At 47.2% G+C, this 17,686-nt stretch overlaps 1 protein-coding gene across 1 annotated transcript in view; it reads left to right on the top strand.

Annotated features, from left to right (window-relative positions):
- Nucleotides 1-17,686, top strand: part of DUS3L (dihydrouridine synthase 3 like) — a 169,718-nt gene that overhangs the window by 26,456 nt on the left and 125,576 nt on the right. Inside the window, exon 2 of the mRNA XM_086941835.1 lies at nucleotides 3,381-3,468. Within this exon, the coding sequence (XP_086797961.1) occupies nucleotides 3,383-3,468 (86 nt within the window). The 5' untranslated portion in view covers nucleotides 3,381-3,382. The remainder of the gene's footprint in view (nucleotides 1-3,380; nucleotides 3,469-17,686) is intronic.

Raw genomic sequence — 17,686 nt, 5'->3', positions numbered from 1 at the left:
TCCGCTCCCCCCCCCCCGCCATCCCCCTTGATGTGCTGTGTTGTGAGCCCGCTGCAAGGCAGAGGGAGAGTGGAGTACCTACCCACTCCTCCGCTCCCTGCGAGCAAACGTGACTGGTGTCTGAGAGAGGGCTGGCCGCCCCCGGCGCCAGCCTATGCCCCAGCGAAGTGAGTGAGAGCGGCTATGGCGACTTCATTGGGTGTGGGCACAAGCGGAGGTCACCCGCGACGGATAAGTGCCCCGACTGTTGAAGAGGCCAGCATCTGCGGCAACAGGTGAATTGAAATGTGCGCATAACTCGGCCGTAAGTGAGCAACCCAAAGAATTGCGCCAACACCTCCCTACCCCCGCCCAGCATGTGTAATGTGAGGCTGCGGCGGCGGGGTGGAAGAGAGAGAAGGCTGCGGCCGAGTGGAGCGACACCCGCACCCCCCTGCTTTTGCCCAGGAGGAGTAAATGCCGGCTGCAAGGGGCGGGAAGGCTCTATAAATGAAAGTGACTTACTGCGCCGAAGCTGAGTCCTCCCGTTGTGCCCCGGGAAGCGGCCGTGCATGTAGCTGCCACTAACTGAGTAAGAGCTTCCCGAAGTGCAGCCGCCTACGTGGATTGAAAAGAGGTCCCCCCTCCTCGAACACTGAACGTGAAGTGTGGCCCCCCCCCAGCATGGCCGGGGAAATAAAAATAATAAAAAGACTCACCATGCCAAAGAGGCGAGGTCCACAGCCGGGGCAGAGGTGCTGAAGCCGGCTACGGCAATTGGGGCGTGGGTGCATCCCAGAACCTGCACCCCAGAACCAAGACACAAAGAGCAACTCACCTGCATTCATGGACATGGCGTTTTTCGCCTAGAAACAAGGTGCAGACTGCATGTAGAGACTCACGTCCCTGAGTCAAGACACATGCAGGATGTGGGGCTCTGCTCTTGTGTCCTTAGAGTTTTGGCCCGGCAATCAAGACATTCATCAGCAGGGCTGTTTGCATTAAGAATGCATACTCCAGCATAAAGTGGGGGGCTGCAGTCATGTATCCAGAGTTCGCACCTCCGAATAGTAGAAAAATGTAGGTTTCTCAGCAGTCCGCAACCAAGAAGGTTTTGCCCCAAATTAAGAAGCAGAGTGCACTTTTCTGTGCCGTTAATCAAAAGTTTTGGCTCAGATTCGAGGCAAGGATAAGTGGACTGGGCCGGCAGGTATTTAGCAGAAGATGCAGATGTGCACCCACAATTAAAAACACCTCACTACAAGTCCCAGAATGCATTGTGCAGTTCGCTAAAAGCATGCATGCCATGGGGCGACTTGGCAGGTAGGGGACCCATCTCGAAGTCAGAGAGCAGGGTCACTGTAAACCCGACTTTTGTCAGCCAGAGACTGGCCTCGCACATCACAAACCCACTCAGGGGCAGTTAGAGTGACCAGAAGTCTGTAAGGCACCAATTCCCCTGCTTAGAGTTTCAGATAGCAAATCAGTGCATTCTGGTAGCTGTAGTCGTCGTCTGCTTCGCCCAATAAAGTTACATTAATAATTCCGAAACTTTACACTTCCCGAGAGGTCAACGCTTCTGGTTGCACCTCGTGTTTCAAACAGTCTTTGTAAAGTGCTGTGCTGCACCCGGGAACCGGGTGTGCGCTATATGAGACACCTTAGATGCATTACAATATAGAGGATGACGTACAAAAGCTGAGACGGGGTGGGGGGGTTCGGAATCTGAACACGCCGGGGTAACGTGGATGCAATGCAGCCACAAGGCGCATGTTCACAGGAACTAGAAAAACATGTGCATCTTATTCTTGACACCAAGTTGCACAAATGTTTGACGCTCCATTGCTTGCACGTGTGCAAATTAAATAGGCAGCCTCTGATTTCCTAACCATGCGCTTTCCCGGACTAGGGGCTTGTAGCTGCGACTTAGGCTGCCCGGTGGCACGAGCGTGAGGGTTGGAGGGCAGAGGGGAGAAATGTCACAGCCTCGTAGAGGAAGGAATGCAGCCCAGGGCTTCTCCGGAGCTGCCCAAGAGGACCGTTTATTTGTAAAATAGGAAGGTAATCCGCCGCTTGAGCCAGTGCCATGGTGCTCTCGGTGTTTTGGCTTGATTTGAATGTAACTTTTTTTTCGCCTGGTAGTTGTGCGGACCAGCCTTGGTTCCCTGGCTTCTTTACCTAGCTGGCTTTGGTTTGCCTCCGTGTTTTCACAAGTGGTGAATGGTCTGGAAAGGGGATAGCTGGGATGCGGAGTGTGGTTGAAAGAAATGCCTTTTTTCCCCTTTTGGACTCTGTACTTAGGTATTTGAATTTCAAGGCAGGAAATGCTGTGGGGGTTGGGGAATTGGAATGCGCACATTCTGCAGCGCCATCTCTTCGGGGTAGATTATCCTTTGCCTGGTGTTGTTATTTGCATGTAAATGAATCCAGGTCACCTCACCTCTGTAGGGCGGTAGCTGAAGGGCGTTTTTGACATGAACCTGTCACGTTGCTTCTAGATGCTAGAATAATTGAAAAAAAATAAAGACTCAAACATGTTAAGGTTTTTTTAATTGTTTTAGAAGGCTTTATTGAAAAAACTGATGACAATCAATTTTTATTAATCATTGCAATGTGTGGCTGTGTGTGTGTGTGTGTCTCTGTGTGTGTGTGTGTCTGTGTGTGTGTCTGTGTGTGTGTCTGTGTGTGTGTGTCTGTGTGTGTGTGTCTCTGTGTGTGTGTCTCTGTGTGTGTCTCTCTGTGTGTGTGTGTGTCTCTCTGTGTGTGTGGCTCTGTGTGTGTGTGTGTGTCTGTGTGTGTGTGTGTGTGTGTGTGGCTCTGTGTCTCTGTGTGTGGCTCTGTGTGTGTGTGTGTGTGTGTGGCTCTGACTTTTGCAAAGGGGAGACCGTTGCATTGTAAATGCGTGTTTGCAAAATGAACTTGTTTTTTTGGCAACTCACAAAAAGCAAAGGCCATAAGTTGGTGAAACATCTTTAATTGCGATTGTATGGCACAATATCGTGCACAAGAATATTGATACATAGAAATATTGGATCCTAAATACAGAGTACAAAAATGTTTTGAAGGTAAGAAAGTATAGGTAAATATTCTTAACTCGGCGTCGACACTGTCATTAAAATATTTGCGGAGGTTTACTATTGTATACATTAAATTTAAAGTGCACAAATGAGTAGTAAATGTTCACGATATTTTTGTATTCAATATGTAGACCATAGTATTGATGTGTATTCGTGTTTTGCACATGATTTTCTGGTTGAATACACTTTTTTTGCATTGGTAATTTTAGTACAGGGACTTTAAAAGCCACAGCTAGCAACTGTAATTGAGATTTACTCTGTGTTGTGTATGCCATTGCAACAGGATTTCAAAGTTATTTATTTCTTTTTTGTAATTTGTTTTAGGAATGGAAGATACAAAAGCCTGTGAAAATGGCAGTTCAAATAGCACCCCTGCAAAGTCTGAGCGCGGTATTGCTGCCATCAAGGACAAGTAAGTGCCCGAAAAACCTCTGGTGCCTCATAACAAGGTTTTCTTAACCCATTTGATGCTCATGACGAGCTCAGCTCGTCATGAGGTACACCTCTCTTACACTCATCCAATGGGAATTGATGATGGACAGCGCACAGGGTAAATCTGCACCGCACCGATGGTGTTAATAAAAGAACTCCAGAAACGAGGCTACCAACCAACTTTAGTGTAAGGCTTCTTACTGGTGTCCCTCGTGGGGCAGCACTTGTTGCGCGTGCTGCCCTTTTCCAAGGAAATTCAGTTTCATGCCCTCCACATGAATCACACCGACCTAGAGTCTAGGTCGAGGAAAGGCTCAGGAAGAGGGGTGGCAGGTCGTTGTGGTTTTCTCCCTCCTAGTGTTTCATCAGACACTTTAGCTGCAGCTGCTCTCATTAGTCTGTTAAATATGTATTTTAGCACGGCCATTCGTTTATCCAAGAAGTGTTAGTTAGGCAATTAGCAGTAAGATGCTTGCATTTGCGTTTGGAAGGCTATCTCTTCTCTCTCATCCAACTGGCTGTTTAACCCTTTATTGCCTACAACGAAAGAAAGGCAGGAACTTAACTTTCTTTAGCAGTCTGACAACAGGCACTAGGGCATAAAATGAGGTCCTCTAAAATTATGTATTTCTGCGTCTGCATTGTAGTCCACACAATTATGTACTTGCCTCATTTGCCGCATAATTCACCATCTGCTGCATAATTGAAGACGTCACCAAAAAAAATGTTGTTTCTATTTCAAACGAATCAAAAGGTATTGGAAAAAAAGGTCTACCCATAATTCTGAGAAATTGTAGTTCCTTTGCTAAGTTTAAGCGGTTGCCTTTTCAGTTACTGAATGGTGCTTTCAGATGTTAAACTGGTACTAACTGATGCAACTTTACACAGACACAATAAATAGTTGCTAAAATGTGAAAATAAAGACATACTGCTGTGCATAATGCTACAATATGCTGCATAATTTGCCTTTCTGAGCTTCATAAATTTGTAAAGCCTGTTTTATAATCTGGTCCCCCACTGCTGCTTAATTCCAGTGAATCTACATATAATACAGTTTGCAACTATTACAATTTAGAGCACTGGAACAAACTACCCTCACGAGCTCAGCATACAAAGTGGTCAATAAAAAGAACAGTAACGAAGTGCTACAATAGAGACTTCTGCTTCACAGAAGTGTAAACATGGAGATTGCTAGCAGCAATATCAAACATAACATCACATAATTGTCTAGAGCCCTCCAGATGTGTCATGATTGCAGCTTACCCGAACTACGTTTCCCGGCATGCCCTGGGCCGGAACTACAATTCCTGAGATCCTTCGCGACGCGCTGCATTCCCTCAATGAACACATTTAAGGAGATTGGCGGCCGGGGATCGGTGTCGGGTATTTCGGTCCGTGAGCCTGTTCTGATTTGGGATTCGTCGGTCCTGGTGCGGTAAGGGTACTTGCACCACAGCCCTTCGCAGCAGATCGCTGGTTGTTACTTTTGGTTTCTTGGTTACTTTGGGGCTTAGCGATAACGGCTGTTATCGTGGTGCAAGTTCTAAGACTTGGTTTTCTTTGGAAGTGACTTGGTTGGCATTTTCGGCCAACGGTGGTGATTCTGCTTGGTGCTATCAGACGTTTGGGTAGCACCAAGTGCATTTCTAGGTTGTTCTACTGTACATATTGATTACGCCTTGTACCCAGCTAAGAGGCATTAGTTGGGTGTTTTGGAACCACCAAGAGTTCTAGAAGGAGCTTTGATTGATGGCATTTGAACTGTGTTTTCTTTCAAAGGAAAAGTGCTTACCTTTTGTTTAGGTGTTAACTGTGTATTTACCTCTTCTAATTAACAGGGGTTCGAAAGGTGTAGGCTACACTCTTCCCCTGTGAGGTTTAGTGGAGACAATACTTAGTTACACCGTATCAACCCCTATGTTGCCTCTACACATCTACAAGGCTTAATTATTCTTTTACAGATCTCCCTCCCTGCTGTCCCCTTCCTTTCCTTCCCATATCTTTTCTATTATCCCCTCACTTGATCCGGTCAATGCTCTGCGCCATTTCAGCAATTCAGGCGTTGGCTCGATCTAGAGGTGGGCATACCAATCAACAAACCGATCCCGAGTACTATTCATAACAGAATACCCGACCCACGTATCTTTGTCCTCCCGGTCGGGTTGTGCTGGTATGGCCACGTTGGATGATGTGATAGAGGCACTGGGTGCGTTACAGTTAGAGGTAGCGGCGTCTCGGCTAGAGACTGCGGACTTGAGGGCAGTGTGGATGTAGTCCAACGCAATCCTTTCGATGCGGGGGGGCGCTCCTCCGCCTCAGCCTGTGGTGGTGGAGATGCCAGTGACCGTTCCATTAGCGTCACCTGAGAATTTTCATGGGGATTCAGACAAAGTTCAGGTGTTCCTCACTCAGATAGCGTTACATTATTCTTGCAAGCCTAGATCATTTCCCACTAATCAGGCTAAGGTGGCCTTTCTGATATCCTACCTGGCTGGCAATGCTGCTCAGTGGGCGGTTCCGTTGGTAAATCGCAATGATCCCTTGTTGCATGATTGGGAAGAATTTAAAACAGAATTCCTTAGAGTGTTTGACAGAAGGGCCGATTCCTATACAGCTGATAGGGAACTGTTGGAATTACGGCAAGGTAAAAAGGATCTGGTTACATATTTGAATGCCTACAGGCGTCTAGTGACGGAAACCACGTGGCCCGAAAACAAACAGGCATCTTTGTTTCATCAAGGATTGAACGATTAACTTAAAGATGTAATTGCACAAATTGATCCACAGCGCCCACCACATGTGAAGGTTTGATCAATTTGGCCCTACGTTTAGACCATCGACTTGGTGAGAGGAAAGGGGAAAATCGGAGGAAACCAGGGGTTGAGACACACGTCGCCAAGGAAGGGAATCCGGCTTCCTCTTCTGAACCTATGGAGATAGGGGCAGTGAGATCAGCTTTGACACCAGCCGAGAGAGAAACAAGGCGCAAATAGGCCCTTTGTTTATATTGCGGAAAAAAGGGCCACTATGTGAGACAATGCCCAGTGAAACCTAAAACAAACCAGTTCTGGAGTAACCGAGTGGCCGCTGCAGATGCAGAAAAGGCGTTGGAAAACTAATTGACTCTGGGAAACGGGAAGGGGTTTCTTGGAGTCCAAAATATGTCCCTTCATTGAGTGGCCGAGAGAAACAGGTGACAAATCATCTGTTTGTGTCCATAGTATTAATGCTGGCAGGGGAAGCAGTAGTAACATCAGCTATGGTGGATTCAGGGGCAACGGGCATGTTCATTGATATACAAGAGGCCCAATGCATGGGAATAGCTCTGGTGCAAGAAGAGAGGCCCGAAGAAGTTTATGCTGTGGATGGGAGGAAGCTTAGTATGGGTCCCATTAGCTATGAAACAGAAGAAATTGAGGTGTTACTAGGGGACACACACTCTGAGTTTGTTACCTTCGGTGTTATCAGGGCGCCTCAATACGGTATAATCTTTGGTTTGCCTTGGTTAGAGAAGCATAGCCCTAGTATAAATTGGGACACCAGAACCGTTCATATGGGTTCCGAGTATTGTGTGAATCATTGTTTTCAGGGAACTATGAAACCTGCTCAAGCCTTATCTGGTGGGTCTTGTATCGCTACAGCCGCAGAAAAATGCGCTCAACTCCCTGCTGAGTATCAGTCCTTTGGCAAGGTGTTCAATGAGGAACAAGCTGAGGGGCTCTCTCCTCATAGACAGTATGACTGCCAAATTGATCTGGTCCCGGGAGCTGCGATCCCGTGTGGGCGGATTTATGCTTTAAGGGAACCTGAGAACCATCACCTACGAGAGTATTTGGACAAATTGTTAGATCTAGGATTTATACGCCCATCCAAATCCCCAGCCGCCTTGCCTCTATTTTTTATTCCAAAAGCGAATGGAGAGCTGCGCGTGTGTGTTGACTTTAGAGCACTAAATGCAATTACTGTTAAGAACAGGTATCCTTTACCCTTGATTAGTGTTTTGCTAGAGCATGTGAAAAAGACTACTATATTCACGAAACTTGATTTGAAGGGGGCATATCATCTGGTCCGCATGCGTAGTGGGGATGAATGGAAGACTGCATTCAAGACCAGATACGGACTCTTTGAATACAGAGTAATGCCCTTCGGTCTCTGTAATGCCCCTGCGGCCTTTCAATTCTTCCTAAATGATGTGTTCCGTGACATCTTGGACCGATATGTGATTGTCTATATAGACGTTATTTTGGTTTACTCGGAAGATCTGCACTGTCAACACGTGGCCAATGTGCTTACCATTTTGCAGGCAAACAATCTGTACTGTAAAATCAGTAAGTGTGACTTGCACGTTCGTGTGGTGGAGTTTTTGGGGGTAATGCTGAGTCCGGAAGGTCAAGAGATGGCGGAACGGAAGGTGGCGGCGGTGAGGAATTGGCCTGTTACATGTAATGTTCGTGACGTACAGTGTTTCATAGGCTTCGCCAATTTTTATAGGCGTTTCATCAATCAGTTCTCTCGGTTGGTAGCGCCTATCACTCGGCTGCTGAGGGAAGGGATTCGTGTGGTCTGAGGAAGCGCAATCCGCTTTCACGGCCCTCAAGGACGCGTTTGTATCAGCTCCTGTGTTGTCCCATCCTGACCCGGACAAGCCCTATATCGTGGAGGCAGATGCCTCGGAGGTGGCGATCGGGGCTATCTTATCTCAACGCCATGCGGATACGGGTCAGTTACACCCGGTGGCGTATATGTCTCGTAAGCTGAATCCAGCAGAAATGAACTACCACATCGCTGAAAAGGAGTTGTTGGCCATTCGGGACTCTTTTCAGGAATGGCGGCACTTCCTCATGGGTGCTCGGCATGTGGTCACTGTTTATTCCGACCACAGGAATTTACAATTCATGTCTGCTGCGCGTCATCTTTCACCTAGACAGCTCAGGTGGATGATGTTCTTCTCTGGGTTCAATTTCGTCATTACGTTCCGCCCTGGTGCTGACAATCGGAAGGCGGATGCACTCACCCGCCAGTCGACAAGTACCCCGTGTGTGGAGAAGGCCGAGGCTAGCATCGTTGCTCCGGACAGAGTGGTGTGTGTGTTGCAACCTGATACCTTCTTGAGGGATGTCAGGAAAGGGGTGGAATCCTTCGTTTGGAAGACCTGGCTTGGTTGTCATCTGGAATGGAGGTTGCATGGTGGCCTGCCGATGTTTCGCAACAGGTTATTGGTGCCTACATTGGCCTTGAGGAAGCAGGTTTACGTCTGGTGCCATGAGTCACCCAATGCGGCTCATCTGGGTTTTGCCAAGACTCTGGAGCGTGTACTGCGACAGTTCTGGTGGCCGTCTGTGAGACCTGATGTTGGGCGATGGGTGTCCGCCTGTGCACAATGTGCTAGGATGAAGTCCGACCACTCACGTCCGCAGGGGTTGTTGCAGCCTCTCCCTACTCTAACTATTCCCTGGGATCGGATATCGGTAGATTTCATCGTGGGTCTTCCCGCTGACCGGGGTTGTACGGCTATTATGATGGTGGTCGATTATCTGTCCAAAATGGGGCATTTTGTGGCCTGCAAACAAGTACCTTCGGCGGGCCAGCTGGATGTATTACTCATGGTCAACGTAGTTAGGTTACATGGTCTGCCAAGTGTCATTGTATCCGACAGAGGGTCACAGTTTACTGCCCAGTTTTGGAAGAAATGGTGTTCTTCGTTGTATATCGACTCAGCCCTTTCCACCAGTTTTCACCCACAAACCGATGGCCAGACTGAACGGTTAAACCAGACTCTAAAGCAGTATTTGAGATGCTATGTGGATAATGATGAGGAGAACTGGGTGGACTACTTGTGGTTGGCAGAGGTGGCTTATAATAACGCCATGCACAGTTCCACCAAGAACACTCCATTCTATTGTTTGTATGGCAGACACCCTCGGTTTCTTCCCTTTGTGCATCCGAAACCAGACTCGCTCCTTCCGGGGGTGGCACACAGGGTGGCCCATATTAAGGAAACTTTGCTAAAAGCGCAGGAGCAGCTGCAGGCCGTGAAACTCGAGTACAAGGCTGCTGCTGATGAACTGGCAAGGTCCATTGTACTGCACAGGGGATGAGGTGTGGTTGTCCACAAGGAATATGCGTTTCAGAAAACACAGCGTGTTCAACCCTAGGTACATTGGACACAATAAGGTGCTGAAACGTGTGAACCCGGTGGCGGTGAAACTAAAACTCCCTTCCCATTTACGCATCCATCCGGTGTTTCATGTCTCTTTGTTGAAGCCTTCATTGTCCAAGGGCCAACATCGTCCTCCCCCCCCCCCCCTCCTCCCCCCCCTTGATGGTATGGGGTGAGTTGGAGTATGTGGTCCGCCGAATTCTGGACTCCAAGTATCGGAGGAGTAAGTTGTGGTATCTGGTGTCATGGAAGGGGTATGGGCCGGAGGAGAATTCGTGGGAACCTGCTCTGGGTGTTCATGCCCCCAGGTTGGTGTCTGCCTTCCATCAGAGATGCCCCGCGAAGCCTGGTCCATGACCCCTCTGTTGAGAGAGGGATGTACTGTCCTGATCGCAGCTTACCCGAACTACGTTTCCCGGCATGCCCTTGGCCGGAACTACAATTCCCGAGATCCTTCGCGACGCGCTGCATTCCCTCGATGAACACATTTAAGGAGAATGGTGGCCGGGGATTGGTGACGGGTATTCCGGTCCGTGAGCCTGTTCTGATTTGGGATTCGACGGTCCTGGTGCGGTAGGGTGCTTGCACCACAGCCCTTCGCAGCAGATCGCTGGTTGTTACTTTTGGTTTCCTGGTTACTTTGGGGCTTAGCGATAACGGCTGTTATCGTGGTGCTAGTTCTAAGACTTGGTTTTCTTTGGAAGTGACTCGGTTGGCATTTTTGGCCAACGGTGGTGATTCTGCTTGGTGCTAGCAGACGTTTGGGTAGCACCAAGTGCATTTCTAGGTTGTTCTACTGTACATATTGATTACGCCTTGTACCCAGCTAAGAGGCATTAGTTGGGTGTTTTTGGAACCACCAAGAGTTCTAGAAGGAGCTTTGATTGATGGCATTTGAACTGTTTTCTTTTAAAGGCAACGTGCTTACCTTTTCTTTAGGTGTTAATTGTGTATTTACCTCTTCTAATTAACAGGGGTTCGGGAGGTGTAGGCTACACTCTTCCCCTGTGAGGTTTAGTGGAGACAATACTTAGTTACACCGTATCAACCCCTACGTTGCCTCTACACATCTACAAGGCTTAATTATTCTTTTACAGATCTCCCTCCCTGCTGTCCCCTTCCTTTCCTTCCCTGATCTTTTCTATTATCCCCTCACTTGATCCTGTCCATGCTCTGCGCCATTACGGCAATTCAGGCGTTGGCTCGATCTAGAGGTGGGCATACCAATCAACAAACCGATCCTGAGGACTATTCATAACAAGATGAGACAATGATAATAGTATTTGAAAGATTATTCCATTTAGTTGCAATGATGAATGTAATAATATAAAATAAAACACTTGGTACAATATAAAATAAAACACTTGGTACAAAAGATATAGGAATAGTGTTAGACCTGGGGGTCTCTAGTTGGCAGAGGTAGGTACATTTGACCAAATAGGGACCCTTGCTTCTAGGCAGGATAAAGGGATACACACTTTAGATAACCCCTGCTCACCCCATTGGTAGCTTGGCACGAGCAGACAGGCTTATCCCAAAGGCAATGTGTAAAGTATTTGTACCAACACTCACAGTACCACAGTGAAAACACCACAAATGGACACCGGGCCAGTTTAGAAACATAAAGTATCTTTATCTACACTACACAAGACCAAAACAACAAAAATCCAACATACACAGTTGAAAATATGACTTTAAAAAGAGTTCAAGAACTTTTACTATAGAAGTCTATGGGTGCCTGACTTAGCACCAAAGTACCTGGAGATGCGTAATGCAAAGCAAACAAAGGGGTCGCAGAGAAGGCGATGCGTTAAGTCTTCCTGCGCTCCGGTGACGATGCTACAAGATGGCACCTCAATGCAAGGTCACAAAATGGCACCTTGATGCATTGCGACGATCCGTTGCGATGCAACAAAAATTCCCAAGCCAAACCGCTACAGCGCCAGAAAACGAAGCGATGCGTCACTCCTGAAACCCTGGGGAGGCTTTGCGACAGCCCTGCTGCACGCATCGGGCGTGTTACGTCGAGTCCGGTATGAAGGGGGAGGGATGCATTGAGTCTTCGTGCCTGGTCCGGTTTGTAGGTGATGCGTTGGGAAAACGTCTTGCACAGGTATGATGTGGGGATCTTTGGGATGCGTCTGCGATCGATGCGGCGGCGATGCGCTGTGTCGGTCCTCTTCAGCCGCAACCCCTTGATGCGTCGATTCTTGCAGTGGCAACAGGCACTGCGACGGTCTACGCAGCAGCAGGCGATGCAACGGGAATCTTCTCGCGCCGTCAATATGCGCTGGTGAAACGTACCGCAAGAAGAGCGATGCAACAGGTTTTGAAGATCTTTTCACGCTTCTTCTTCCTGCTCCAAAAACAACAAACAAACCTCCTGAGGCCCCACAACTGGACTCTAAGCTGGTCAGATCTCAAACAGCAGAGTTCAGGGGGAGCTGGGGGTGAAGTCTTTTTGTTCCTGGGACTTCAAAACAGGAGGCCAGCTCTCCTCAGGCCCTTGGAGATCTCTTCAAGCAGGGGACACAGCACTCAGCAAAGTCCTTCTCCTTTCCTTGGCAGAATAGCAACTGCAGGTTAGCCCAAGAACACACAGAGAAGTGTGGCTCAATGATTAGAGTGGCAGACCCTGATGCAGAGGTCTAGCCCGGGACCAGGGTTCAATTCCCCGCCTCAGCGGGTCTTGGGCTCAAAATTCCATGGACCTGATAATTCTCGCCTCGGTGCCTATTCCAATCATGGAGTCCCACTCTGCAACTCTGGGCAAAAGCTTGCTTAATCTCCACAACGGCCCCCACAACGCTAAGGATGCCTGGCCTCCACCTTGGGGGTGTCCAGGAGTGGACGCCTCACAGGGAAAGCCAGGATGGGTTCCACAGCGGTATTCGTACAAGCGCCTTGAGACCCTTGCGGGTGAGTAGTACGCTATACAAGTATCAATTTACATTTACGCAGCAAGGGCAGTCCTTCTCTTCAGTTTCTCCAGCTCTTCTCCTCGGCAAAGGTACCTCTTGAATTCCAGGATGATCTAAAGTTCAGGGGGTTTCAGCTCTCACATGTATACCCCAAAAGTTGTCGTTCTTAATGTGTGAGGGGTCCTGGACCCAGTCCAAACCAGTTCTGGGTGCACTCTGCCAGTGCGCAACTTCTTCCTTTGTTAGTGTGGGCCAGAGTGGTCAGATACAGCACAGGAGTTGGAGCCAGCATTGTGGAAGGCAGGCACAGCCCTAGTCAGGCCCAGGTGCTAATCCTCCCACCATTCCAAATGCAGATGGGTCTATTCAGCCTAGTGCTGACTCATCAAGACTCCTGGAGCCCCCCCAGCCACTGTCACTCTCAAGCCAGACAGTCAATCCACAAACAGGCAGAGGCACATAGAAAGGTTGAACAAGCAAATAGCCACTTTCTAAAAGTGCTATTTCCAAACACTATCCTTCCTAAAAGATGTGCTTTTAAATTCTGTGTTCAGGCATACCAGACTCCAATTTTCAATATCACTCCTATGGGAAGATATGCAGGTAAACATGTTACACAGCATTCCCCATTATGTCCTATGGGGAAGATAGCCTTTCAATAGCGTAAAACAAAATTGCCAGGATTTCACTTTCGGAACATGTTACCCAAACTAGTACATGTCCTACCTTCTACATAAACTGCGCCCTGCCCAGGGGGGTACCTTGGGCCTACCATAGGGGTGTCCTAGGTGTAAGAAAAGGGAAGGGTAAGGCCGGGCAAGTGGGTACACTGGCCAGGTCGACATGGCAGTTAAACTGTGCACAGGCACTGTGGTGGCAGACCTTAGACCTCTTTTCAGCGCTACTCATGTGGGTGGCACAATCAGTGCTGCAAGCCCACTAATAGCATTTGGATTAATAGCCCTGGCACACTCAGTGCACTTTACTAGAGAGCTACTGGTAAAACAAATAAGCCAATCATGGATAACCAATCACAATAACAATTTACACAGAGATCATATGCACTTTAGAATGGATCAGCAGTTTTTAAAGTGCACAGGGTCCTATAGTCAATAGCCACAGGTCAGGAAAAATAAAGGAAGAAGAAGCAGAAGGTTTGGGGATAACCCTGCAAAAGGGTCCATTTCCAACAAATAGCAATTACAACATGATCTATTTATCACTAAGCCATTCTAAAAGATACAGCCCAAGTATAGTGGCAGTATAACTGGTACAAAGATCAAAAAATAAATAATACACAGAAAAACATTTAATTTTTATTTTTTTGTAAAATATGCCCAATCGGAAAACCCATCCAAAACCTATTTTGTCTTGCTAGACTTCATCAGGGCTTACAAAACATCAAATAGATATTTCTTAAAAAGGCTGGAAACACAGCGCCCAAGATGCGGTGTGAATACCAAAAAAAAAAGCCAGTGTGATTCCCTCTATTATTTTCCATAGGAAACTTTGCTATCTGATCAGAAAAATGAACGGCTTAACAGAATTACACAAAATTTGGTAAAAAGTTATACCTTTACTCTGAGGGCATTTGGTGTAGATCTGTTTTTTGAGAAATTTGCGTTTAAAGAGGGGTCGGGTTGGGCATGAATGGGTTACAATGTTCGATATATCAAGCCTGTTGGTATCCTGATATGCTCTGATTGGCCTTTAAATGGATCTAGTTAATCCTGATTGACTAGCCACAACATGAACAATATGCCGGACTCTGGGACATGGATCCTGCTTCCTGATAAAAGAACAAAATATATTTATATATAAGGGGCCAGGTAAGCACACCCTGACACCGAGGGGTTTATGGGTGGGGAGGTCTCAAAGTGAACCCTTCTCCTTGATTTTCTGACCACAACATTTACCGCATGATGTGGCAGCCATTACAGGACTCGTGGACATAATCCTTATTGAAATCCATTATAGCGAATGGCAGGTTTTGAGAGTCACAAAAAGGAGCACATATAACACATTTTTGTACCAATATAAATCATTTGTTGGTGGTGTTACTTATTTTAGAAATTCCGAAGAGTTCTCAGGAGATTTTACTCTGTGAAAAATGCTGACCCCGTGCTGTGTCTTGATGAAGCATGTTAGAGAGAGAACTGTTTTCTGAAAAAGGTTAAGGAAAAGGCTCCGGAAGCTAAAATGACACCACATATTTTATAATGTCTTACTATATTCCTCGGCTTTTGGAGAATAAAGTCTGATCCTTTGAGTAAAACATGTGCTTCCAACAGTTGCTGAAGCCTATCGGTTGATTTCCAAGTGCTCTATTGCAGCCCCCCACAGTGTCCTAATGAACAATAGCTAGACTGTGAAAATCCTGTGGCCAGACCCTGCTCCGCCCCTCCATGACCACCTAGCACTGTGTCAACCTTCAGCCCTCCATATCCCTCCACAGCAGAGGTTGACATAAGGGGCTACTTTGTTTTAAGATGTTCATTGATTTGACTGTCCACAAGGGACCTACACCCCATTACCCTAATTCTTTGGGTGAATGCAAGTGAAAAGACAATGACATCCATCACTAGTGCTTCACTTTTGATTTATCTAGATTTTTTGTGCATCTTTCAAAAGCTTAAAGACCTGCTTATAAGAGTCCAACCATCGATTTTAGGGTGTTGCATTACTCAACGTTCACAAAGCCTATAGCACACAACCGGAGTCATTGACTGATGTCATTAGTAATTTCAAGAGTGTTATTTAAATATAATCATTGATGCCATTTAACCCTTTCGATGCTGATGATTAGCTCAGCTCGTCATCACCCACGGGTGTCGTGTGCTGATGACGAGCTGAGCTCGTCATGACACCAGCAAATTGGCAATTTGCAGCACAGCGCAAAAATCACCGCAGCAGCGATGCAGTTAATATGCCATGAATTATGTAATATGTGAGGTCCTAAGCAGTAGATTATGGGAATACAAGTTATAGTTCGTTCACTGTGATATCTCGCATTGTTTGCTGTTTTGGGATTAAAGAAGCCATTCAGGTCAATGAAGGGCTGCTGGGTCACAAAGTGTGCAGTTTTCGGTTTTCCTAATTAGTCACTTTGCAAAACATGTTAGATTTCTCTTGACCGGTTGGTATTTCAGAACATCAAAAAGGCTGTTTGGCTAAAGGAAAGACAGTCCTCTCTAGCTAGTTCTCCGCCAATTAAAGGAGCAGATGCACTCTGTGATCAACATGGAGAGGCTTTAATGAGTTGGCTGGAAAGAGATTTTAATCTGAGACCCTGGAGATGTTGCAGTAGCAGGTGAGGGTGCAATAGAGAAAGCATGTTCAATTGTGTAATCTGGAGTTGCCTTGTAATTGGCATCCAAAAGATGGCTCCTGTACATTGTCTACCTGTTGGCTCACATGCCAAATCTCTAATGAACCAACCTGCCATGGAGAATGATTACAGATGCCAGTGTGCCCGACGTGCACGCGCATCCCTACAGCTGCTCTGGCTGATAGCCGATCGATGAGGGAGCACCAGAGTGACTGAAGTGAAGACGTGAATGAGCCAGAAGATAGAATAGTTTATCCTAAACAGGAATCTGTTCTTAGCACTGTGACGTTCCTCGTGAAGGCTGAATAAGTGGAAAATACATACAGAGCTCTTGGATTCTCGGTGCATGCCTCGACATAGGTAATAGCAGAGGGGGCACCTATATATGGCAGGTGAACTGTTTTTACAGTAGATCATTTGTATATATACATGCTTCAGGAATTCCAGATGCTAGCAAGTAGTTGGAAAGAACCTTTCATTCCCTAAAAAGCAGCCAAATGCCTGTGTAATGGGCAGGTTAGAGACATTCTGTTTCCTCGGGCCTAACTGACCTGGGCAGGAAATGATACAATGTCATGAAAAATCTGTCTTTTGCCTTTGGTGCATGTGTGTTTGTATCATATTGATGCCTTGAAGCACACGCCAGAGAAACTAAACAGGCCTCAAGTATATCCTACTAGCATCTGGTACTGTTCAGTTCCTGAAGTTTGCCTGCCAAGCTATTAGAGGTATGGATGTATATTTTCATATTAGAAATATCTTGCATGTCTTTGGCTTTAGGTGCAATTTTGCCATCTGCCCTTGGTACCAGGACATCAATATCGCTAGTTATCATCTACAACACTCTGTGTCAACATTTTCAATCATACTTTGGTACAAAGGTGCTGCAGTCCTCATCATGCACATCTGCCACGGCAAATATCCTGGTTAAAGTTTATGCCAACTCCTCTTCTGTTGTAATGGGGGTGGATACAAGTCTGCTGGCAGAGTGCTGCTCGCTTGTTAGTTGAAACGTGAGATCTCACAGGTATAGTGTTCCTTTCTGCTGATACCCTCCACAGGATGTCCTTGGAGGAAAAATCCAAGTCAAGCTGCTCCATCTTCATGACCCTCATTTCCGTGTCACTCTCCTCTTAAATCTTCTATTGTACCTGCAATAGTAAGGTGAATGGAAGTGTTGATTGTAAATAACAAATTAGTGCATATTCTTCCTTTCCTTCACTGCCCAATCAACCTGCAATTGCACTCAAGATACAAAAAGACCATGGCAATACTAGGAATGCACAGTCACATTAACAAATGAGATTAGTTACTACTTGGCATGTGCGGTCCCAGTGTACCTTTGCTTCCCTTCAGGGCCCCAGTGGTGGGCCCCAGTGGTGGTCCTCCAGCCCCGCCGCAAGGGGTGTTCAGTGGGCAGAAGGACGCTAGATGACAGGTCCCGCAGTCCTCACCACTCCATGCCGGGGACTTTCAGGGTCCCATCAACAGGCCCTCGCAGTGGCTCCCCTCTAGTGAGTACAGTCCTAGCAGGCACGGAGGAAGCAGTGGAGGAGGGAAGGTCCTCTCACTCCCACCTCCCCCGTTAGGCCACAGTGTGGAAGGCGGGCCCCCCAGCAGGCCCCAGGATGCAGCAGTCTTCCGGAGGCGAACATGTCTCCAACTCCTTCCTCACAGGCAGCCATGAGGCTCGCACCGGCCGTCACTGCGGACCTCTCCCGGCACTGAGCACTCGCTTAAGCCAGCTAGGTCGAGACCCGTCCGGCTTCCTTGGCCGGCATTGCGGTGT

The sequence above is a fragment of the Lissotriton vulgaris genome, chromosome 10 (genome assembly GCF_964263255.1).
Source record: "Lissotriton vulgaris chromosome 10, aLisVul1.2, whole genome shotgun sequence".
Classification (NCBI taxonomy): domain Eukaryota; kingdom Metazoa; phylum Chordata; class Amphibia; order Caudata; family Salamandridae; genus Lissotriton; species Lissotriton vulgaris.
Note: the sequence above shows the minus strand (reverse complement) of the source record. Positions and strands in the feature narration are given on the sequence as shown.